The 23,962-nt window shown below is 40.0% G+C and overlaps 2 protein-coding genes across 6 annotated transcripts in view; one reads left to right on the top strand and one right to left on the bottom strand.

The window, feature by feature from the left end:
* The window catches only part of MCM8 (minichromosome maintenance 8 homologous recombination repair factor), a 47,060-nt gene extending 33,408 nt beyond the window's left edge, over nt 1-13,652 (bottom strand). For 2 of the 3 annotated variants that reach the window (XM_059133911.1, XM_059133912.1), the window contains exons 1-8: nt 13,322-13,652; nt 10,553-10,705; nt 10,143-10,226; nt 8,225-8,307; nt 7,467-7,616; nt 5,696-5,799; nt 4,349-4,547; nt 378-463 (exon numbers count right to left, since the gene is read on the bottom strand). In XM_059133911.1, the coding sequence (XP_058989894.1) occupies nt 378-463; nt 4,349-4,547; nt 5,696-5,799; nt 7,467-7,616; nt 8,225-8,307; nt 10,143-10,226; nt 10,553-10,700 (854 nt within the window). In that variant the 5' untranslated portion in view covers nt 10,701-10,705; nt 13,322-13,652. Of the gene's footprint in view, nt 1-377; nt 464-4,348; nt 4,548-5,695; nt 5,800-7,466; nt 7,617-8,224; nt 8,308-10,142; nt 10,227-10,552; nt 10,706-13,321 lie in introns of those variants that run through there. The other variant, XM_059133913.1, reaches the window with a different exon arrangement.
* A 122-nt stretch (nt 13,653-13,774) lies between these two features.
* Nucleotides 13,775-23,962, top strand: part of TRMT6 (tRNA methyltransferase 6 non-catalytic subunit) — a 22,837-nt gene continuing 12,649 nt past the window's right edge. Inside the window, exons 1-10 of one of the 3 annotated variants that reach the window (XM_059133909.1) lie at nt 13,775-14,068; nt 17,935-18,062; nt 19,251-19,360; nt 19,913-20,004; nt 20,134-20,217; nt 20,483-20,607; nt 21,364-21,722; nt 22,099-22,184; nt 23,015-23,117; nt 23,220-23,306. In XM_059133909.1, the coding sequence (XP_058989892.1) occupies nt 13,941-14,068; nt 17,935-18,062; nt 19,251-19,360; nt 19,913-20,004; nt 20,134-20,217; nt 20,483-20,607; nt 21,364-21,722; nt 22,099-22,184; nt 23,015-23,117; nt 23,220-23,306 (1,302 nt within the window). In that variant the 5' untranslated portion in view covers nt 13,775-13,940. The remainder of the gene's footprint in view (nt 14,069-17,934; nt 18,063-19,250; nt 19,361-19,912; nt 20,005-20,133; nt 20,218-20,482; nt 20,608-21,363; nt 21,723-22,098; nt 22,185-23,014; nt 23,118-23,219; nt 23,307-23,962) is intronic. The other 2 variants (XM_059133908.1, XM_059133910.1) reach the window with 2 other exon arrangements.

Genomic DNA, 23,962 nt, shown 5'->3' with positions numbered 1-23,962 from the left:
CATCCCCGTTTCTAAGGGATTCTTTATTTTAAAACTTCTAAACAACATTTCTATCACAGAATGGAAAGAAAAATCATACAACTTTGTTGGTATACATCCAGTTCAATGAATCACATAAGTGAGAAATAAACTGAACTATCCCTCAATAGTAAAAGGACATGACACTTGTACTTAAAATCTTTTTTGGAATCTAATATAAAACAAATTTCAAATAAAGGCATTAATTTCAACATATAAATCCTTAACCAAATAAATCCTTTATTATATACTTTATCATTGTCTATAGATAAGACTCACTGTATAATACAGGAATATTCTAGATTACTTGGCAGTATGAGAGATCTAAAACCTGTGTCTTATTTAGTCTGATTACTTACTTGATTGACTGCCAGTCCATCGTAACTGTAAGAGGTGAGCTACGGAGAGCAGTGAATGACCTTCCTCGACATGTGGGCACAGGACACTGCAACAAGATTCATTCACATCCAGATTTTGATAAATTACAATTACATCTCAGGAAAATGCATATTAAAATGCTTCATTTAATATTGTTTTAAGTTGGTCCCAGAAGGGTGTTATAATAATATGCACTACAAGCTTAATGACTTTCTATATCCACCTGCACCAATTCTGTATTGTAAGCTTTCGAAGCATTTTTTCAGCTGGTCCCTCTTGATCACTGCTCTTACTCTTCCGGCTGTGGGTGTGCAAGGCTCCTCACAAGCCTCTCATACTGAGCACATATTCCTTCCTTTGTGTGCAGTCTCCTGATCCTTGAATGCCCTCTCGCATCCAGTCCCACATATCCAGCCCAATCCTCACCTTTTCCAAAGTCTTCTGGGTCTCCTTTAATCCCTAGCTCTCCTATCTCACTTCCTTTTGCACTGTTTGTATAATATTTACTGCACACAGAGACAATCCTCAAAAAGCAAGTGAATTGTGTTCAAGTTTTTAAAAGTCACTTGTTTGCTATTTGGACCTCAAGATGCATTTACAAATTCAGAGATTGTGGTTGACTGTATTTTCCAAATATGGTTGCAACAGTATCTCCCCATGAGCCTTTCTAGAACTCCCACTCCCCCATCAAGAAATGGAGTCTAGGGCGCCTGGGTGGCTCAGTGGGTTAAGCCGCTGCCTTCGGCTCAGGTCACGATCTCAGGGTCCTGGGATCGAGTCCCGCATAGGGCTCTCTGCTCAGCAGGGAGCCTGCTTTTCTCTCTCTCTCTCTCTGCCTCTCCATTTACTTGTGATCTCTGTCAAAAAAATAAAATCTTAAAAAAAAAAAAAAAAAAAGAAATGGAGTCTAATTTCCCTCTTCTGGGATCTGGACAGGCTTATGACTCACTTTGTAACCAACAGAAGTGATGTCACCTGATTTCTGAGGCTAGGTCAAAAGAGGCAAAGCCATTTTTTCATGAGAGCTGGACCCATTTCTTGAAGCTCTCAGCAGTCATATGAGCAGACTAAGTTGCCATACTGTGTTCCAGAAGCCAAAACCAACCCAGAGAGACTCATGGAGAAGACATGCCCAGCTAGCCCCCAGCCTCTTGCTGTTCTGCTTTATCCGCCGTTTGACTACAACACCGTAAGAAACCTAGATGCAGAACTAGCCAGCCAAGCAGTTCTTCCAAACTTCAGACTAACAGAAACCATGAGAAATAATTAAATGACTGTTGTTATTTTAAGCCACTAGGTTTTAGGCTGATTTGTTATACAGTAATAGTGACTAAAACATGGATCACCTAAACAACCATCTTTCTGGTCACTTCAATTCATGGAAGTTTAGACACATGCAGAACTCTTTTCACACTAGTACTCATCTTCCCAGTCAACATTACTACCCATTATATTGGGAGGCCTGGAAATACCTTGATCAAATACAGTTAACAGAAATTACCCAGTAAGTCAGGATTGAAATTCTGGCCTCTGAACTAAAGGCAGAGCCTGAACCTTAAGCCCAGACAAATAGTAGACGACACTCATTTACAATACCATTGATTATTCGGAAACAATAGCCAAATCTCACATACCCTATTCTTCCTGTAAGAGAAGGAACCCTTAAAAATTTCAATTTGTGTAAAAATGTAATAAATGTAAAATTTATTAAAGTCCAAGGCTGATAAAGGCAACTCTGGAAAAGAAGTATAGATATGGTAAGTCTCCCTGCCATTTCAAAAGTTTTAATGAGATCAATGTAAATAGGACTGTATAGAGCTGGTATAGGACCAATGAAATGAAATGCATTCACATGTCTAAGGACAGTGTACCATAGAGGAAACAATACACATCTGTAGGAATACAGGGCTTAATTAATAAATAAATGGTGACAACTGGCTTTTCATTTACAAGAACAAAATTAGATCCTCAGCTTTATGCCATTCCTAAGATTAAATTCCTAATGGACAGAAATCTAAATACAAAAATGAAACTTGGGAATTTGGGTGGCTCAGTTAGTTAAGCATCTGCCTTCGGCTCAGGTCATGATACTGGGATCCCAGGATAGAGCCCCAGGTCAGGGGCTGAGCAGGGAGCCTTCTTCTCCCTCTCCCTCTGCCCCTACCCCTACTCATGTGTGTGCTCTCACTCACTCCCTCTTAAATAAATGGATAAAATCTTTAAAAATAATAATAAAAATAAAAATGAAACTTAAAAATATTAAAAGAAAATATAAGATATGTTTACAATGCTCAAGCAAAGAAGGCTTTTTAAGCAAGGCTTTTTAAAACATAAAAGTTATAAGGGAAAAAAATATGATCAATTTAACCACATCAAAATATAAAACTACAGAACAAAAAATACACCACAAGGTTAAAAGATAAAGCAAATACTGCAAGAAGACATCCATAATATATATAATCCATGGTTAGTATCTAGAATTCATAAGGAACTCCCATCAATAGTATAAACAGAAAAATAAGATATTAAACAGAAAATTCAAGAAAGAAGGAAATTCAATGGCCAATAGATATGAAAAGATGTTCAACTACAATAGAAATTGGTGTAAATACTACTTATACCAATCAGCCTGCCAAAATCTAAAGAGTCTAACAATACCAAGTGTTGATGAGAATACAGAGAAATGGCAATTGTTTAACACTACCAAGAGGGGTGTAAGCTGGAACCAGCAACTCTGGAAAGTTTTTTGGCAACATCTCATAGTTGACAATAAGTATATCCCACTACTGAGAAAGTCTTCTGCCAAGGAGACATGTGCAAGAATGTCTCTGCATCATCATATAACTGTAAAAAACTGGAAACAATACAAATGTCCACCAGGAGAATGGATAAATAAATAGTGGCTATTCATTCAATGGAATACTCCACAATAGTAAAGATGAAAGAACTAGGTGTGTATTAAGATAGGTAAAGTCCAAAATAACCAAGTGAAAAAAAATTGGCAGAATGTTACATTCAGTCTATCATTTTTGTAAAAACAAACACAACAAAACAAACCCTCCAGGTATATAGTCAGGTATAAGAATGCAAACTGGAAGAATTCATGCTAATTTCAGAAAAGTGGCTCCCTCTGAGGATGGAAAAAAGTACGTGGAACTGGGGAGTGCAACAAAGAAGAAACTTCAACTCTAATACTTGGTATTTTATGTTTAAAAATTTAAGCTAAAATTACAAAATATTAATATTTGTCAATTCAAAATGGTGGGTATACAAATATTCTCTCCACTTTTCTATGGCTTTAAGATCTATAGTCTAAAAAAAGTTAATAGGGGAGCCTGGGTGGCTCAGTGGGTTAAGCCTCTGCCTTCAGCTCAGGTCATGATCTCAGGGTTTTGAGATCGAGCCCCGCATCGGGCTCTCTGCTCAGCGGGGAGCCTGCTTCCTCCTCTCTCCCTCTTTGCCTGCCTCTCTGCCTACTTGTGATCTCTCTCTCTGTCAAATAAGTAAATAAAATCTTTAAAAAATAAAAAAAAATAAAAAAAGTTAATAAAAAAGGAACACCTCACTTTCACACAGGAGAATAAAGAAAACTTGATGTGTATACCTATTCAAGTCAAAATATAAAAATGTGAATAGAAAGAATACACATTAACTTCAGGATAATGATTATCGCTGGGCATGGTACAAGCAAGGGTTACAAGAGACACTAATCACCATCAGTAATGCTTTATTTATATCTTTAAAAATATATCTGGAACTGGCAAAATGTAATTTCTGGGTAGTGATTAATGTTTTATTTCTTTATTTTCTATACCCTGAAGTATTTCATAATTTAAAAACTGAAAGTTAAAAATAAAAATAAACTCTGTGTTCAGAAATACTGGAAAATGTTTTCTGTGAACTGATCTGCCTTCTTTGCCAAAATAAATAATTAAGTTAAAGAACATATTACCTTTGTGGGAAGATTATATTTTCCATCTGGAAGAGAAAAACCTTGAACTTCTCCACATGCAGCACAAAGAAAAGCCATCTTGGTGCAAAGAGGCTTTATATTACTGACTCGAACCACTGTCCCTCTCAGAGCAATGTATTTTCCATAGTAATTTGCCCGGACATTCTTGAGCTGTGTCAACGGCTCATAGTTATAGACCCTAGAAACAAAAACAAGAATGTATCTATCTGTGAATTTACAAATGAACCAACAGTGGACATTATCTCAACCTTCACAACTTCCTTTTAGGAGCAACTGGAGTACTCCAACCATATCATCCCTTTACATCAGAAATTTCACAAGAATTAAACCATTCTTAAAGATTAAAAAATGCTAAATCTTCCCTTTTCTTATTTCATTGGCTGTTCTCTAAGGGAAAAAGGAAAAAAATAATACCAACAGAAAAATTTTGGCAACAAAAAAGTGACTTTTCAGTTTCTAACTTCTTTTTCAAAAACTGTTAACACAATGTCTTCTATAAATTCTGGAAAAGAAAAAACCCTGGTAATTATCTTGTTCATTTCTTCTAATGAGAATTTAAAATCTTAAAATAAAGATGAATTAAAGAAAAACAAAATGTAACTAGAGCGTATCATGCTTAGCGAAATAAGTCAAGCGGAGAAAGACAACTATCATATGATCTCCCTGATATGAGGAAGTGGTGATGCAACATGGGGGCTTAAGTGGGTACGAGAAGAATAAATGAAAGAAGATGGGATTGGGAGGGAGACAAACCATAAGTGACTCTTAATCTCACAAAACAAACTGAGGGTTGCTGGGGGGAGGGGGTTTGGGAGAAGGGGGTGGTATTATGGACATTGGGGAGGGTATGTGTTTTGGTGAGTGCTGTGAAGTGTGTAAACCTGGTGATTCACAGACCTGTACCCCTGGGGATAAAAATATATGTTTATAAAAAATAAAAAAATATATTAAAAAAAAAAAAAAGAAAAAGAAAAACAAAATGTAATTTGCTCTGTGTCTAACAGAAACAGCAACAAAATATAATCACACCACTTAGTGTATTACATAGAGTATTAAATAGCAGGGACTTGATAAGTATACACCCAAAATCAATGTTTATAAAAATATGAAGATTGGGAAAACACCTTATTTAGAAAGGAAAAGTTTATTTTTGTCATGATCTCTTAAGAATGCTCAGGGGGTTCATGCGGGTGTTATAACCAATGAGATAGCAAAGAACTCATATCCTTTTTACCAATTTCTTTGGCTTTATAAAACAAGGTTCTCATTCTTAAAAGTCTTAAATGTGAGATTCTAAATAATACTTCAATACTAGCAAATCCTCACCTTGCATGAATATGTGGCACATTTACTATTGTTTCCCCATCCTTAGACAATCCTTCCTGGGCTTGTAATTCAGCTGCATGCCTTTCAAGGTCCCTTGTTAACACCTAAACAGGACAAGTATTTACTTAAAAGTTGGAAAACAAAACATCCTCTTGAAGCAGAACTCTTCTACAAAAAATACAAAGTTTATGAATATAAACAGTTCAGAGCAGAATATTAACAGAACTCTAACAGCCCTTTAAAACTCTGATACTTAATTATGACTACTTATTTTATAGTGGATTGTTTTACCTGGGATTTTGTGGTCCCTGGACTGGAAAACTCCAGCATCCCTATCTACTACTTTCTGTCCAAACTAAGCTTAATAGTAAAAGTCGTTACAGTGGGCCCTAAAGCTATTATTACCTCCTGGACAGGCTCTGGTGATAACATTTTTCTATTTCTCCATATTCAGTGATTTATTAAGACAGAGAAGATAAAGATGACTTTTGAAATACTCAATAACTGCTCCCTTGGCATCAACATTAAATAAGTATTTAATAACCTCCTGTATATAAAGCAGTATGCTGACAATCTGTGAAAATGAGATGCACATACATAGCTCTGATTGTTACAAAGACCATAAAGATTTAGAGACAAAATACTATGCAAATTTTGAAGAAAAGGTCATGAGAAAGGTTTCATGGAGAGACAATAGCATCACACAAATTTTGACATGCAACGCAAGGGGCATTCCATGGTTAAGGGACAGCATGTGTAAGAGATCAGACTATTGAAAGAATCCTGGGAAGAACTCAGCTTAGCTGAATGGTAGTGAGTCAAAGTGGAGGAGGAAGTTGAACTAGATCATGGAAGGCCTTCAATGCCTCAGAGTGGATTTAGATTTCACTTTGCAGAAAAGTCACCAGTTTCCAAAGACAGATCATGTTCTACCAGGTCTAGCAAGTTTAGGAAACATAATGAAGGCTTAAGACTGATGCAGTAAAGGTGGAAAAGAGGTGGATTTAAGAGAAGTTTCAGAAATAGAAATGAAAGAATGTGGTGAATTGGATACAGAGAACAAACGAGAGGACTCTGAAGACAACACCAAGGTTTCTGGTCTCCAGTAGCAGCAGTGTACACATCTTTGTAATAAACTATTCCTTGCACCTGGCTACCATTACTTCCTCTGCACTGTGTGCACTTCTCAGTAACCTTTAAGACCCATTGTAACTGTACCATCTCTACAAAGTCTTCCTCTGAGCTTTCCCCATTCCTCCCCACTTACTGAGGGTCTTATCTCTATCTCTGAATACAGCCAGTACTTTATCCACAGACAATACTTTATCTGTGCCTGTTCTGAGATTTACTACTCTTTACTTTGAAGCATTTATCTCTTTGGCAGCCTAAATACTTTCACATGTGTTCTGTCAACTAGCCTGAGAAAAAGTCAGGCAGACACTGCACATATTATCATTTTCAGTTTATATATGGAGACGCTCAGGGAGAGTAAGTGACTTGCCTCATGTCATAGAACCTAAATCTGAGGTTGCTTTCCAAGTTCGTAACTGATAACATGATCCTTGTCTTATCTTCCCTATGAGACTGCTTCCAAGGAGCTCTTTAATTTCTGTATTATCTTCAATAGACTAAGCTAAATCAAATAAAATAAATGTTATATTTAGATAAGCTGTTGTATACAGAATGAATGGTATCTTATAGAAAGTGTACTGTTATTGTAAAATCTTCCTTTAAAATTTTGACAGAGTCCAGACAAAATGTCTTTCTTTACCTGATGTATTGCCAGACCCATGCAAGCCAAGGTTTCCTCAGGTGTATCCCTCAACTCATTTGCTATATTTGGTAATAAGTCAGCCATTTCATTGTCTTCTATCAGTTCTTTAAAATCCACCAAAATACTTCCCTTTCTTTCTATTTCATCCTAGAAAATATTAAGGCATGAAAGCAATGATGGTTTTTTAAAGTTAACTATCGTAACTAAACATTCAATTACACACTTTGAAAAAGCACGTTTATACAGTGGTAACAATGAGTAAGTATAGTAAGCTTTGTACCGCTTAAAGCATTTAAAATATATCAACTTATTTATGTCTTTTTTAAGATTTTATTTATTTATTTGACAGACAGATTACAAGTAGGCAGAGAGGCAGGCAGAGAGAGAGGAAGGGAAGCAGACTCCCTGCTGAGCAGAGAGCCCAATTTGGGGCTCAATCCCAGGACCCTGGGATCATGACCTGAGCCGAAGACAGAGGCTTCAACCCACTGAGCCACCTAGGCGCCCCTTATTTATGCCTCTTAATAACCCTTGGTGGTATTAATACTATTATGCCCAACTGATACATGAGAAAACCAAGATACAAAGAACATAAGTAATACACTCAAGTCCACACCGCAACTAAGTGGCAGAGCTGGGATCTGGATCAAAGCAGTCTGGCTGCAGCATCTACTCATCACTAGCACCTCAAATACATCGTTCAAGAAAACAACACATAAATGTGGACTAGTAGCTTTGCAGTACAGGAATCTTACCTTATCATATAGATCAATACGCTTTGTGAAAAAATGTTCAAATGCTTGAATCTTCTTAATCAAAGGAGAGCTACTGCTGTAAACTAATCCAACAAAATGGCATTAGCACTAATAATCACATGTGTACAGATATATTTTTCATGAGATGGAAGAAACGTGGATACATGCCAAAGGACTTTTCCCAATTACTTTGCATTCTGATAACATTTACGTAGGAATATAGGTAAGTACTGAGTGAATAGTTAAGATTCTAAAACAAATTTAGGTCTGCATAATCTTAAACGCAGATAGGAAGTGACTCTCTCTAAAAACACCAACATCTGGGAAACTTTGTACTGAACCTTTGACACTTAATAGGACCTAGTAGTTCAAACAGCTTACATAATAAAGCTTAAAATTAAAATTATAACAATTATAACAAATTATTTTATAATTATATATATTAATATATATAATTATAACAAAGCCAAAGCTAGACACATGATTAATAAATTCTTATTCAGAAACAGAGATAAAGACAGGAAGTCTTTACAAAGTAAATTCTACTAGTCCAAACTGCCACATCCTAAATCAGGGGAGAAAGATCACTACACTTCACTCTGTTCCTAAAACCTTTACAGGGTAAAGTTCTAGAACATTTTCAAATTGGTCTTCCACAGAGAAATAATACTGTGAAGCAGTTTGTAAGTACAGATGATTAAGCCTAAGGCATCCCCTGAACTCATCTTTAGGACCAGTCTAAAGATCACTTCTAGTGTTCTGGGCTAACTGCTAGGCACATATTGCAGGTGCTGGTAGCAAATGCATCCTAAAGCAACAAAAAACAGACTACCTATGAAACACATGTGTGTATATATTAGGGGAAAAAAAAAAAAACCAACTCTCAATACAGAAAACATTTGTAAAGTGCTTTATTCATTCACCAAATGAATACTGAATGCTTGCTATGGGCCAAGATCCTTGCCTTAAAGAAGTACACAATCTAGTGGGAAAATAACCCACAGATATATATGACCATGTAACCCATAATTAATAAAAGATATAACATAGAAACTCTAAGAATGCAGAAAAGGCTAGTCTCCAAACCAAAAAAACAGGTATATGATGTTAGCTGATGTTCTTGATTATTAAAAGGGAGATCCCTTAAGTGTGTTTCTACACAAACCACTGTTGATGGTCTCTCCATTCCAAGGCCGCTGTTCTATTTTCTGCTCTGTGATGCTATGATCGAGATCTGCACGGTGCATTTCCCAGATTTCCTCTAGGTTCTGCCAACTGAAGGCACTTTAAAAAGACTGGAAGGTGGCAACAAAAAAGGATTCTATTTTTGTTTCTAATTCTTTTCAGCATCTCTCCAGCTGCAGAAAATAGCTGTAGCTCCAGCCTCCAGCTCTGCACATCAGCCATGTAGTCCTCTCACCAGAGCTACCAGCCACAACCAGCTTCATTCATTGCAGGGGTCTGAGCCCAGGTGTGAAGGGTAACCTTCAGAGGTCCAAGTACAGCTTTGTAGGGTGCCCTCAGAGGCTGAAGTAACAGCCCTTCCTTTGAATTCCTACGTCCTGGCAACCTCAGAACTTCTTACCTTTTGTACCCTCAGCCATAAGGATGGTTGCTGCTTCCAGAAGCTACTATTATCTGGGGGCTTACCTCAATGTTCCCCTTTTGCTCTTTTAGACTTCCATCTGTATATTCAATTCCCTGTATTATATCCTCTTTTTGAAATACTTAGAGTGGTTTCTGCTTTCCTCATATAAAACCTAAAAATATTCTTGAAATAAACATGATTTGTTTGGGTGAACTAAAATGAAAGAAGGTGGTACCTATCAGTAAGCTAAATGAATTATAATAATATGAGCTGTCCAAAGACAAGTTATGAAAATAGAACTTATGGTACTTTTTGAACTTTTAACTCTACCTTCAGAGAAATAAAGCTTCCAGCCTTTATATGGTATTAATTGGTCCAATGTTGATTGCAGTAGCAAAGACTGTGGGGTTTGTTCTGAAAAACAAACAAACAAAAAACCCTCAGAATACTATGTTAGCAGAAATAGCATATGTGCTGTCGAAGCAAGTGCTATGTCAGTAGAAATATATTACATTTTTTCCAATTTGCTTCTCCTTCCAGCAATGAAAAGCTGACAAAATATATAGTAGTTACAGGTTAAGTTACACGTTTCAGTAAAAATATTTTATCTTAACATTTAAATGCTACTTTAGTGAATAACATCAAATAAGACTGAAATTTAAGTTAAACTACTTTGTAGGACAGGCATAGTTTCCCTCATGAGGGGAAAAAAAAGTTGAACAATATTTGACCTCCCCTACCAGGAGTATGTTTTCTTGTGGTTTTATTCAGGTCAGGTCTACGTTCTCTCTCTCTCCATTTTCCTGTGAAACTCCCACCACCTCTTCCTCTTTTCCAGCTTTGAAATCTTCCTCGTCCAAATCCTCTGCCTCTATAGTCTCCATTCATATTTTCTAAGATTAAGAAAAAAATCTTCATCAAAATAACAGTGAAAACAGTGCTCAAAATGTATTAACATAGTAAATAAGAGAAAATTAATGTATTCTAAAACTTAAAAAAAAAAGATTTTATTTATTTATTTGACAGGCAGAGATCACAAGCAGGCTGAGAGGCAGGCAGAGAGAGAGAAAGAGAGAGGGGGAAGCAGGCTCCCCTCCGAGAAGAGAGCTGGACGTGGTGGTCAATCCCAGGACCCTAAGATCATGACTTGAGCAGAAGGCAGAGGCTCAACCCACTGAGCAACCCATGTGCCCCGAAAATTAATGTATTCTAGTTTGAGATTAGCAAACAGGCCTGCAACAGTGTACACTATGGTAATATGAGATGTAGCTTCAAACACTCTGCAGATATCCTTCTAATTCCAATCTCTCTCTTTTTTTCCTTATTTATTTATTTATTTGACAGACGGAGATCACAAGTAGGCAGAGAGAGAGAGAGAGAGGAGGAAGCAGGCTCCCTGCTGAGCAGAGAGCCCGATGCGGGGCTCTATCCCAGGACCCTGAGACCATGACCTGAGCCAAAGGCAGAGGCTTCACCCACTGAGCCACCCAGGCGCCCCTTTTTCCTTCTTTTTAATTCCAATTAGTTTACATGCAGTGTGATATGTTTCAGACGTACCACACAGTGATTCAACACTTCCATACAGGCCTGGTGCTCACCACAAGTGTACTCCTTAATCCCATTATCACCTATTTCACCTATCTCCTGACCCACATTCCTCAGGTAACCATCAGTTTGTTCTCTCCAGTTACTATGAGTCTGTTTCTTGGTTTGTCTCTCCCCCCCATCTTCGCTCATTTGTTTCTAATTACACATATGAATGAAATGATATTTGTCTTTCTCTGACTTACTTTGCTTAGCATTATACTAACTCTATTCATGTCATTGCACATGGCCCCATCTCTTTTTAAGGTATATCTATGATGCTTCACCAAGTATACTGTACCTGTTTGCAAGGAGTGCCTATTATACAAGTGAAAATAACACAATAACTCTGAGATGACTTGTTTATAGTGTTTTAGACTTATAAAAGAGCAGCACTGGCTGAACATATCCTGACCTGTGACACTAGGAATACATCACCATCACAGCCCCTTATACATAGTCAATCCTGCATGCCGTATCCACTTTTATCAGAGATACAAGGATATTCTTACATAGGCAACTAATGTAGACCTTTCTGGAGAAGCATAGGAGTGGGACATGGTACATACACATTTCAATCTTTCCTCTCTGTAGGGGTGAAATGGGAAAGAAGTTAATTTTCTGGACCTTAACTTCTTAAAAAGACAACATAAGAAAGATCATTTCTAGGTGAATATTGACTAGACAAATTTAGTTTTTAGATAAATTTGCTGAAATGCAATAGTTTTTTTGACAGATACATCTGTATCTGTCAATATGATCCTTTTCATTTTGCTAATTATCTCTTCACATTTTGTTTTGTACACAGCAAGATACTTTTTTTTTTTTTAACTCAAAGATAGTTCTGGCTAAGTATCAAAAATTCAAAATGTAAGTGACCTATAAAATGGGTTTTGAAATAACTCATATGGGTGGAGCACAGGGCAAATTTAGGGCCGTAAGATGATTCTGTATGATCCTTTAGTGGTGGATATACAATATTATGCATTTGTCAAAGCCATGGAATTGCACTACAGAAAGAGAGAACCCTAACATAAACTCTGGACTTTAGCTAGTAATAATGCACCAATATTGGTCCATTAATTGCAGCAAATATAGCACACTACTGCAGGGTGTTAACAAGGGGAACCTGGGCTGAGGGGAGAGAAGAGAAAATTATAAGGAACTTTCTGCAACTTGTGCCATTATTTCTGTAAACAAAAACTGTTCTAAAAAATAAAACCTATTTTTAAAAACAGTTCCTAGGGGCACCTGGGTGGCTCAGTGGGTTAAAGCCTCTGCTTTCCGCTCAGGTCATGATCCCAGGGTCCTGGGATCGAGCCCGGCATCAGGCTCTTTGCTCAGCAGGGAGCCTGCTTCCCTTCCTCTCTCTCTCTGCCTGCCTCTCTGTCTACTTGTAATCTCTGTCTGTCAAATAAAATAAAAATAAAAATAAAAACAGTTCCTATCCCAAGGACTTAAAAAAGAAAGAAAGAAAGAAATATAAAGAAAGAAAGAAAGAAATATATCCGAACACTGGGGTGCAATTCTTCACAAAGGACTGTATCAAATCTGTCTGGCGGGATTTAATTGATAAATAAGTTAATACCCAAACAGTTCACGATGTTGGGACAAGACAAAACTGAAAATCGTCCAGACCATATGGCAAGTTAGGAAACTGAAGCCCCCCAAACTGATCAAGGTTCAAGTTGTCTGGTGGCAGTAGTGAGCTTCAAACTCCGTCTTCACACACGCAAGACGAAGCGCCCCATCGAGAACGCTCCATACCGTATCTTCCCCAAATGAGAACAGAGTGAGCACAACTAGTAAAAATCCCAACACAAACCAAAAAATACGACTGCAGAGCTGAGTAAAGGAGCCACCCGGCGTCTGCTGTGCTTCGTTAAATATCCTACTTCATTTAGCTCTCCTCACGCTGTTCTTACTTGCAAAGAATAGAGGTCCCAGAGCTCTCTCGGTTTTCAGCTGGGCAGGGCCCTGGGTGGCAGCTGGTGCGCCCCGCCTGGCTCTCCCCTCGTTCCGGAGAAGGGTGGGGGGAGACAGACGGGGACACGAAGAGTCTGAGGTCTGAGCTCCTCAGGTGACTTCTGGCGAAGTCCCGTGGGTCGCAGTCCTCCTAACGTCCTCGCGCAAGGGCCGAGTCTCATCTGTTGGAGCAGCTCGGGGACCTGTTTCCCCCTACACCTCAGAGGCTCGCGGGGAGATGTTTAGCTACTCAACCTGAACTCGTCGGCTTCCAAATTCTTTTTTGGCGCGTCTGTGACGCAACTTCCGTCCAAGGAGCGGCGAGACGAGAGGGGCGGAACAGAGTGCAACCAATGAAGGAGTTCGGCCAGGCGGAAGCCGTGTTGCTGCCGGAAGCCGTCAGGAGGTTCCGACCGGAAAGCGGAAGCGGCGCGCAGCACGTGGGGGCGGTGCCGGTCGGCGGGTTCTGCGTCCACTCGGCGTGTGGTAGTGAGGCTGGCCGCGGCTACAGCCGAGCACTAGGGGCGGGGCGCTGGGGGCCGGAGAGTCGCTGCAGAACCCGGAGACCGGCTAAGCTCCATGGAGGGCTCAGGAGAACTGCCGGACCCACAGCCACCGCATCCCGGGGACCACCGCATCCGCGACGGCGACTTCGTGGTGCTGAAACGGGAAGATGTGTTCAAAGCAGTGCAAGTCCAGCGGAGAAAGTAAGTCAGGTCCCTGGCCTTAGGGCTCCCCGTCCCCATTTTCTCGTTACTCCTTCCCTCAGGTCTTGCCACAGAGCCCTCTTCCACCAGAGTCCCATTCTTGATTCTGGAGATCCCCAACCTCCTCTTTCGTTTTTTCCTTTTGGTCTTCCTACAGAGGCCTTTCCCCCCAACATCCCATTCTCGGCCCTTGGGGTCTCATCTATCACTCCTGTCTTCCCGCAGAGTGCTCCTTCCGTGATTTCAAATCTGGCCTTCTGCCCTCAACATCCCTGTCAATCTTTCCACAGGGTCCCTTTCCCATTCTTGCCCCTCGGGCGCTCAGGTGCCCTCCCCGCTCCCCACGCTTACATTTCCTTCTGTCCTAGGGTTCTTCCAAGTCCGTGAGATGTTCTCTCTTGTTGCCTCAAAGAACCCATCAATCATCCTCTGATATCCTTGCCACTCAAGGTCCTCCCCTCCCTTGCCTTTTCCCTAAAGACCATCCTTTCTTCCTATTTCCTGAGCAGGATCAATCCCACAAAAAATGAAACCTCTCCGACCTTTTCTGTCCCTCAGGCTCTTCTCTCTGTCCAAACTGGGATAACTGTTAGACGTAATAATGCTGGGGAACAACTTCTCATAGCCCATAGGATCACTCTAGCGTTCCTTCACTTTCCAGGAAGGGATGCCAGGTCTGGGAAAGTTACATTTCTCAAAAGCAGTTGGCTCAAGGTCTCAAAACTTGAGATTATGCTTGATTTTTGATCCTGTTGATTAGTTACAGCTCTGTTTTAATATTAGAAAAGTGGGAATTTTTGGTAGCTTCTTGGCAGGGGTGGTGAGACTGTTACACCCTAACAGCTCATTAATGCTGAAATGTATTGAGATGTTTCGGTTAATTATCTGAAAAGTGCAACCAAACTTTCTTTTGAGTTAGGTTATTACAGTACTTTTGACAATGAAATAAGTTGAGTTCAGTGTCAAGAGAACAGCTTTCTGCAGACCATAGGCCACGTAGTGGTAGATTGGGAGTTTCTAAGTGCGCACATGAGGTGAATTATTTTACTGCTCTGTGAATCAAACTGTTGATTGGTATTTAAAGTGAAACAGGTGTCATTAGAAAATAGTCAAGTAACAGTCCCCAAAGCAGCATGCTGGTGACAGCCAAGTCTTATTGCACAAGAATCAATTTAGGAGGGCACCCGAGTGGCTCAGTTGGTTAAGCAACTGTCTTCTGCTCAGGTCATGATCCCGGAATCCTGGGATGGAGTCCCACATGTGTATCCCAGCTCCACGGGGAGTCTGCTTCTCCTTCTGATCTTCTCCCCTCTCATGCTCTCTCTCAAATAAATAAATAAAATCTTAAAAAAAAAAAAGAATCAATTTAGTAAAGACAAAGAAATATTGGGGGGGGTTCCTTTAGTCCACAAATATAATATCTGCACCATTTTCTCTTTAAAATTTCTGATTAAAAATATGGGCCAGCCTTCAAGTATATACTTTTTGGAAAGAGCCAGTGCTAATTATTTAAACTATTTAATTGAAGTACAGCGGTGCAGCACAGTCCTTGTAAGTTTGATGAAATGATACCAAAGTTTACACAGCTGTATAATGACCATGCAGGTGATATTTTGGTTTTTCTTCCTTTTCTTTCTCATACTTTTAAGTTGCTTAATTTTAGAATGTGGTTGTTATTTATTTATTTATTTTTTTAAGACAAAGCTTTTCCATTAACAATAAGGCAGGTAATAACATCTTCATTTCAAAAAGTACTCTGGAAGCACTCGAGACATACTTATTTGGAAATACTTTTCATTACTTTTCTTGGCAGAAGCCAGTGCATTAGTTGCCATTTTATTTAGTTTATGACCTTCTGAGCTCATCTATATCCCAGGGCTTATTCTCCCTTCACTTTTTTGGGGGTCTGTATGCATCTGCCTGGGCAGAAGCAATCTGACTTTTTGAGAAGAAGACTCTGCGAATCCCACTCCTTCTCAGTGAAGACATGGCATCACATTCTTCTGCCTGGCCCCATTTTCCTGACTGGGACAGTGACCTCTTGCCACACATCAATTTAAGTGACCCACCCTTCTTTGAATATCAGACCAGCCTCGAAAAGGGTAAACCCAACTCAGTTCAGTGTTTCCTGAGCACCAGGGTGCTCAAGGGGTGAGCATATGGAGTGCACATCTGGGCTGAACTGAGTTTCAACTGAATTGACTGGACTTATGTCAGCAAATATTTTAAAAATCTGTTATAGTCTGTTATGTTATAGAAACTGGGAACCTAGCAAAGAATAAGAATTGACCCTATCTGGATCACTTAGGATCTCACAGGAGTTCGCTCGGATGATTCAAGTGAGGAGATTTAAAGATTTTATTTATTTATTTGACAGACAGAGATCACAAGTAGGCAGAGAGGCAGGCAGAGAGAGAGAGAGAGAGAGAGAGAGGGAAGCAGGCTCCCTGCGGAGCGGAGAGCCCGATGCGGGGCTCGATCCCAGGACCCTGAGATCATGACCTGAGCCGAAGGCAGCAGCCCAACCCACTGAGCCACCCAGGCGCCCCTCAAGTGAGGAGATTTAATGAAGATGTGACACATACACATACAGTGGTGTGGAAAGGTTTAGAGAACCAGCAGAGAATGGTGATGCACCCAGGGTCTAGTAATGGTGGGAAAGTTTTGGTAATGGAGTCTGGGTGATGTGGTCTATGCATCTGTCATAGACTCCTGGGGCACAGAGAAAGGAGAAGAAAGTGTAGGTGGGGGACAAACAAAATTAAACAGTATGTGTCTTCCAGGATGCAAAGTTCTGTAGACGTGGGTCATGTCCTAAAATTAGGCAGGGCTTCCTGAGATCCATTAGCCTTTTCTGGAGCAGACTGTGTGGTATGGTAGAAGGAAGCAGGCTTTGGGGTCAGGCAGACCCGAATTTTAATCCAGCTTCCACTTTGTAACTGTGAATCTTGGACAAGATACTTTTCCCTAAGCTCAGATTGCTATTCTGGAAGGAGCTATGTCCTAGGATTACTGTGAGAATTAAATAAAAATATGAAACACAGTGGCACATACTGCCTAGCCATTGGTCAACATTCAGTGGATATTAGTTTTCTTTTTGGGGAAAAAAATTTTTTTTTGTTTTTGTGGGATTTTCCTCTTAAATGATAATATAAAAATCCAGGTAATGGGGAAAGCTGATGTTGCCCAATCCTCAGTAGAGCATCGTCAGTGTTAAGCACCATTTTGAAATGTATAGATTGTCAGTGATATTTACTTGTAAATATAATTTGCCTTTACTAGATAATTTTGTTTGTTTGTATGTTAAGTAGGCTCTATACCCAGTGTGGGGCTTGAACTCACAACCCTGAAATTAAGAGTCTCATTCTCTACTGACTGAGCCAACTAGGCAACTCTGTTTTTACTAGATAATTTTGAAAGAAAATAGCCAGTTAGACCAGGGAATTTGCTGAATCCCTGTCATCCCAATGATAGTTCAGTTTCAAGAGTTTTCTAGTTAGAGTTCAAGTAGTGTGACGGTGTGTGTCCAGTGGCCTGGCAGTTTCAGTGACCCTTTATGCTGTACAGGAAATTTACAAAGCTGTAAGTCTGGACATCCTGTCATTGCAAATTGGAGCCAGACCAGTGCCTCAGAAGAAGGTCTTCTGTCCTTGTTTCTCCTTCCAAATTCAGTGTTTTTGTATGTTCTTACTAATTTTATGTCTCTGCCCCAACCCAGTTCTCTTTAGTTCATTTGTCAGTTTATGTCCAGAGGTAATGCTGCTGATCATTCTTTATGGAGACCAGTTTTGAAATAAACTTGATTAAACCTTTCTTTTTTATACTGAATGCAAATGAGATTCAGCTAATTGCATTTTCTTCCCTAGAAAAGTAACTTTTGAAAAACAGTGGTTCTATCTGGATAACGTCATTGGCCATAGTTATGGAACCACATTTGAAGTGACCAATGGAGGAAGCCTTCAGCCTAAGAAGAAGAAGGAAGAGCCTGCTTCAGGTGCACTACTTTGGGTATATGAAATAGATGCTCTCGAGCTGGCTGGTCAGAAACCTGTCGACCCCAGTTCTAAAATGCTAACTCAGGCTATCCCGAAAGAAATTTAAACTTGTAATCTAAGAACTGGAGCTTGGTGGAATGAAGCAAGGTTTGCCTTTGGCTTTGGGAACCTGGATTCTGGCTCCAGCCCATCATTAACTGGCTTTCTGACTTTGGGACAAGTTTTTAATCCTAGAAGAATCCTTGCTATTTCAGTGTAAGGGCAGGTAGACTCGTTTCAGCGCCCCGAAGTTCCATAACAGCTGGAGGCAGTTAAGAGTCTGGCTTCGAATTTAACTGACTAGGTTTAATTCCAGTTTCATCACTTGCCTTGTAATCTTAGGCAGGTTACTTGATTTCTCTAGGTCTTCTATCTGCATTTGTAAAATGGAGCCATAAATACATTTAATGCCTAGGCTGTAGCCAGTTTGAGTCACATAACATATAGGAAGTTCTTAACAGTGCCTTGCCTATAGCAAAGACCCCATAATTTTAGTGGTTATTGTTAGTTAAAATTAAATATTTCAATATTTGTTGAAATAAATGTATGTAAAATAGTTTATTAGTAAAAATAAAAATAATTTTTAAAATCAAATAACTACAATGCTGTTGAAGTTTTTTTGGTTCATACCAGTTAATTAAGTGCTTTTAAACTAACCTCCATATTTTTATTGAGCACCAAATCTGTGCCAGGCATGATTAGGCATTGTCTAAATCATCTCATAAAGTGTACAGAGCAGTGGGGAACACCAAGAATAAGTAGAAAAGCAAACAGCACACTTGTAGATAGTGATGTGTGCTGTGAAGATGGTAAAGCAGGGAGGTGTACTGGAGGCTGACTGGGTGAGACGTGATTGAGATGATGAGCTCAGTCCTGAGGGCTGGAAGGGACCTAGACCTCTGTCATGAGGGCACTCACAAGTGGAGGGAGCAGCAGGTGCCAAAGCCCCGCAGTGAGCCTGTGCTTGGTGTGCTTAAGGAACAGAAGAGAAGCATGGCTGAAGCACAGGGGCCAAGAAAGGAGGTGAGAAAAGGTCACTGGGGTCCAGAGCGTGTACGGGATGGGCTGGATGTGGACATGAATTTAGAAGAAGAAAGATTTTACATAATTTCAGATCATCAATGTCATTAAGCAATTTCCTTCCTTAGAGACCAAAGAAGCAGGCACTGATAATCGAAATATAATTGATGATGGGAAATCTCAGAAACTTACTCAAGATGACATAAAAGCTTTAAAGGACAAAGGCATTAAAGGAGAGGTAATATTCAAAGGATGTTGTGTTTTGTTTTTGTTTGGTATTGAGGAAATTGCTTGGATTTTAAAGCAGGATTTACTTAAGGTGAGATGTAAAAATACTGCTTTTCTTTTAGCAATAGCTTGACCTGTACATGCCATTCAGTAGATGAAAGATTTCATTTCTTATATACAGGAATTTATGTAAGTGAGTGACAACTGATATTATTAGCAAAAGAGAATTTAATAACTTCGTGACTATCAGAGCTTAACTTGGTTCATTTTCAGTAATGTTTTCAGCCAGTGTCTTCAGGAAGGACAATTTCCTCTATATCCTTTCTCCTTTTATTATGCAGTTCTTTTTTTTTTTTTTTTTAAATCCTGTTTTAAGTACAGTTACAAAGTACTTGTATTTTAGGTAGAGGTAAAAAAAAAATGCAGTTTATTTATTTAGACTTCTGTGGAAAGGGGACTGGAAAATCAGACCTTTGGATACATTCTAGGGTAAGAAACCTCTGAAGTTATCATTTCCATGGAAATAAAGTTTCAGGAAATCTGCTTGCTCCTTTTCTTATAGGAAATAGTTCAGCAGTTAATTGAAAATAGTACAACATTCCGGGACAAGACAGAATTTGCTCAAGATAAATATATAAAAAAGAAGAAAAAGAAGTAAGTGGATTTTGTTCGAAAAGGATGAAAGTGTTATATCTTTATAGGTTTATAAGATGTTTATCATTAAAAATAAAGTATTTTTAAACCAGTTTTAAAAAACTGATGTCTTCTTTTTTCTTCCCCCAGGTATGAAGCCATCATTACTGTTGTGAAGCCATCCACCCGCATTCTTTCAATTATGTATTATGCAAGAGAACCTGGAAAAATTAAGTACGCTTTGTTTCCTTTCAAAAGTATAATTGGGGGAAAATATATCTTTAAGAACGGTCATGATTTTAAGTAAAATGAAAAACTTGCTCACCTGCATAAAGTGTCCTCCTACCTCATGAATTGTAAGTTCTTTTTACCGTTGCCTCCAAAACAATCTATAATCTTATCAACATAATTTTTATGAAATAAACAAAACTTAAAAAAAATGATTAAAATAGCTGCTTCTGCTTAGCTAAAAATAAACAAATCATTCTTTTTTCCTTAGCCACATGAGATATGATACACTAGCCCAGATGTTGACTTTGGGAAATGTCCGTGCTGGTAATAAAATGATTGTAATGGAAACCTGTGCAGGCTTGGTGCTGGGTGCAATGATGGAACGGATGGGAGGTAAGATTTACCATTTTTAGGTTCATTAGAGCACTACCATGATATGAGTAGAAGGGCTTAAAAATGTAAGGGTACAGAAAGTGAGGCTGAATTACTGCAAGATTCACAGAATGGCTTGGGTGGGCCCCCGCCGCCCTAGTCCCTGGGACCTTCGTGCAGTCCACATCTCAGCCAGTGCTATGTCGGTGCCGCTGGATGGCAGTTGCCCTTTCCCCAACTTCTGTATCAGTGGGGGTGTTTAAGAAGCCTTTGGCCGGCTTGGACCTCCAGGACAGTGATTTCAGTAAATTCTTGGATAGCTGGTTCTCATTTTATTGGCCAGAATTGAGGGGATTGGATGAGAAGACTATGTGGGGTATATTTTGTCCTGGAGGAACGCACACAGTTTGCCTGCCCTTCCTCTAACCTGGTTTGCCTGCCCTTCCTCTAACCCTGTGGCAGGTAAGAACTTCGAGCTGCCCTGATTGAGGTTCAGACTGGGGGAAGGCTGAGAGCTAATCGCCAATCACGAGACACCCAAATTTGCAAGATCATACGGTTTTATCATAGTATCACGTGGAGGTTCATGTGTTCTGGAATTGTTTTTCCTTCCTTGGGAATATTCATGGGCAAATGACCGCCAGGGGGAGCTGCATTATCCCGCAGCCCCTACAAAGAGTAGAGACATTCAGTCTTCTTACAGTGGAGGACCCTAAGGGTGTCCTGAGTCTAGAATCCCCTCCATCCAGCAGATCTTTATTTTTTTAATCTCTTCAGGTTTTGGTTCCATTATTCAGCTGTACCCTGGAGGTGGACCTGTTCGGGCAGCAACAGCATGTTTTGGATTCCCCAAATCTTTCCTCAGTGGTCTTTATGATTTCCCACTCAACAAAGTGGACAGTCTCCTAAATGGAACATTTTCTGCGGAGATGTTATCTTCAGAGCCTAAAGACAGTGCTTCTGCTGAAGAAAGTAATGGCTCCCTGGAGGAAAAACAGACTTCGGAACAGGAGAATGAAGACAACGTGACAGAAGCGCAAGAGAGCCATCACCCACCGGAACAGGAAACGATGGAAATCATCTCGCAAGATCCAGACTATAAGGAGTCTAAAGAGAAAGGAAGCAAAAAGGATTATGTAAGTGTTAAGAGTCCCACTTCCTTCATAATATTCCTCTCCGAGTTTCATTTGGCACTGAGGTTTGGTGTGGCTTTGGAGCATCAGTGCCCAAGATAATAAATACCAGAGCAGACAGAGAAAATGTGTGCATGGATGTGCACACGTGTGTCGTGTATTCTTTGGGACGGAGCTTTGGGATCCAGGAGCATTGTGTAGGTAGCTTACTGATGGTTCTGTAACAAACTGGTTTGTGTGTTTCCAACTTCCTCATGAATGACCTTCTGTTGCTTTAGTCCAGGTTGATAAATACCATTGAAATTTTTGACAGACCATCATTTCCATAAACCTGATTGAATGACTGCAGTATGCTAGTTTCTTCTTTCTCTTCTTGAAGATTCAGGAAAAGCAGAGGAGACAAGAAGAGCAAAGGAAAAGACACTTAGAGGCTGCTGCTCTGCTGAGTGAAAGAAACTCAGATGGGTACGTTGATGAAGGAATACAGATACCTGGGTATCCGTGGGCTGTGCTTCCCACGGAATTCCTCGTGTGTCTGCTTCGATTATAGTGGGAGCAGAGATGATGAATCTATCTTGTTTTTTAAGACAGGAGGCTGCATCTGGTGGATGTGGGAAATTGTGTTGGTTTCAGAGTTCTAGAATAAATTAGAAGCATCTCCAGTGATAGTGTATCAGATGAGTCTGTGTGGTCCTGCTATATGCAGGGGGTAGGTCATTCAAATTGATACCACTGTGGCTAATGGTAAAGGCTGAGGAAAACCTGACAGGAGACGTAGATTCTGATATCTGCAAAGGTAGAATTACAATGTTGGATTTGTTTCCAGATGATTTTTTTTTTAAGTCAAGAATGTCATTAAATGCTATTTAGAGTTGCCAAGCACCAAGAGAGCTTTTAGTTCATTTTGTGTTTCTTAGAAACACATGATTTTATTTTGGGGGGGGAGTTTGTAGAATGTGGTATTTAAAGCTCTTCCTTGCGTGAGTCATGGCAAATGAATAGATGATCATTTTTTCTGAAGATTTTACTTACTTGAGAGAGAGAGACTACAAGCACGGGTAGTGGCAGAGGAAGAGGGAAAAGCAGGCTCCCTGCAGAGCAGGGAATCGACACAGGACTCAATCCCAGGGCCCTAGGATCATGACCTGAGCCAAAGGCAGGTGCTCAACCAACTGAGCCACCCAGGCATCCCAGTAGATGGGCATTTTAAATGCATTTTAAAATCTATGCTCTACCTTGCCAAGGAGAGAAATAATTTGTCTAACTTTTTTTTTTTTTTTTTTTTTTTTTTGCAGTTTAATTGTTGCTAGTCGTTTCCATCCCACTCCACTCCTGCTGTCTTTGCTAGACTTCGTGGCCCCTTCCAGACCGTTTGTGGTCTACTGTCAGTATAAAGAGGTAATGCTGACATGGAAGTGCTGGGAGTTCTTACACTGTGTGTTAATACTCAAATCACAGCCCTCACAGGCATTCTTAACAGAATTCTGTTTATGCCTTTAGCCCCTGTTGGAATGCTACACAAAACTGCGGGAAAGAGGAGGGGTCATCAACCTCAGGCTGTCGGAAACCTGGCTCAGGAATTACCAGGTACGTGTTTTTCCAGCTGGTTCCAGGGGGCTGCTCTTCTGAGTTGCTGGCTCTCTGCAGTGGTGCCAGAAGCTGTTAAATAGATGCCCATATTTCCATCTACAGATGAAAGAATCTCCTGCTTGTAACTCAGACAAAGTGCCCTGGCTCTTCCTGACCCCTTTTCCTCCTTCACGTCAGGGTCTGTTACTCTGAAACTCCAGTCCAGAGCCAATTAAAATGCAAACAGTTATGGTTCGTGTTTCTCCAAGGCCTCATGATCACTGTGGAGGGAATAACTGATGATAGCAAAATCCCTAGGCCAACAAGAAAGTGACTCTGCTCCCTCAGCTGAGATGTCTTTGCAGCAGATTTTCAGGATTTACTGGTGGGTCCAACATCAGGTCCTCTGGAAGGCACACGCTAAGATAGAATTAGAAGTATAAGGGTTTTATGGGGGAAGATGCCTCTGAAAGAGGAAAAGGAGAGGGAGCAGAGCCAGGTAGGAAAGTCCTCAAACCGTATTGGAGGTCTGACTGCTGCAAAAGGAGGGGGAGAACGGGAGATGGGGAGGAAGAGCCTGCAGTGCTCCCTTCAGAAAGTCTCAGCCAGGATGATGGGGAACCCCAGAGCAAAGTTTGTCCAATAAAGGAGCCCTGTCTTGGGCAGAAGTGTTG

The sequence above is a fragment of the Mustela lutreola genome, chromosome 9, assembly GCF_030435805.1.
Source record: "Mustela lutreola isolate mMusLut2 chromosome 9, mMusLut2.pri, whole genome shotgun sequence".
NCBI classification, from domain to species: domain Eukaryota; kingdom Metazoa; phylum Chordata; class Mammalia; order Carnivora; family Mustelidae; genus Mustela; species Mustela lutreola.
This window is presented reverse-complemented; position numbering and strand designations above follow the sequence as displayed.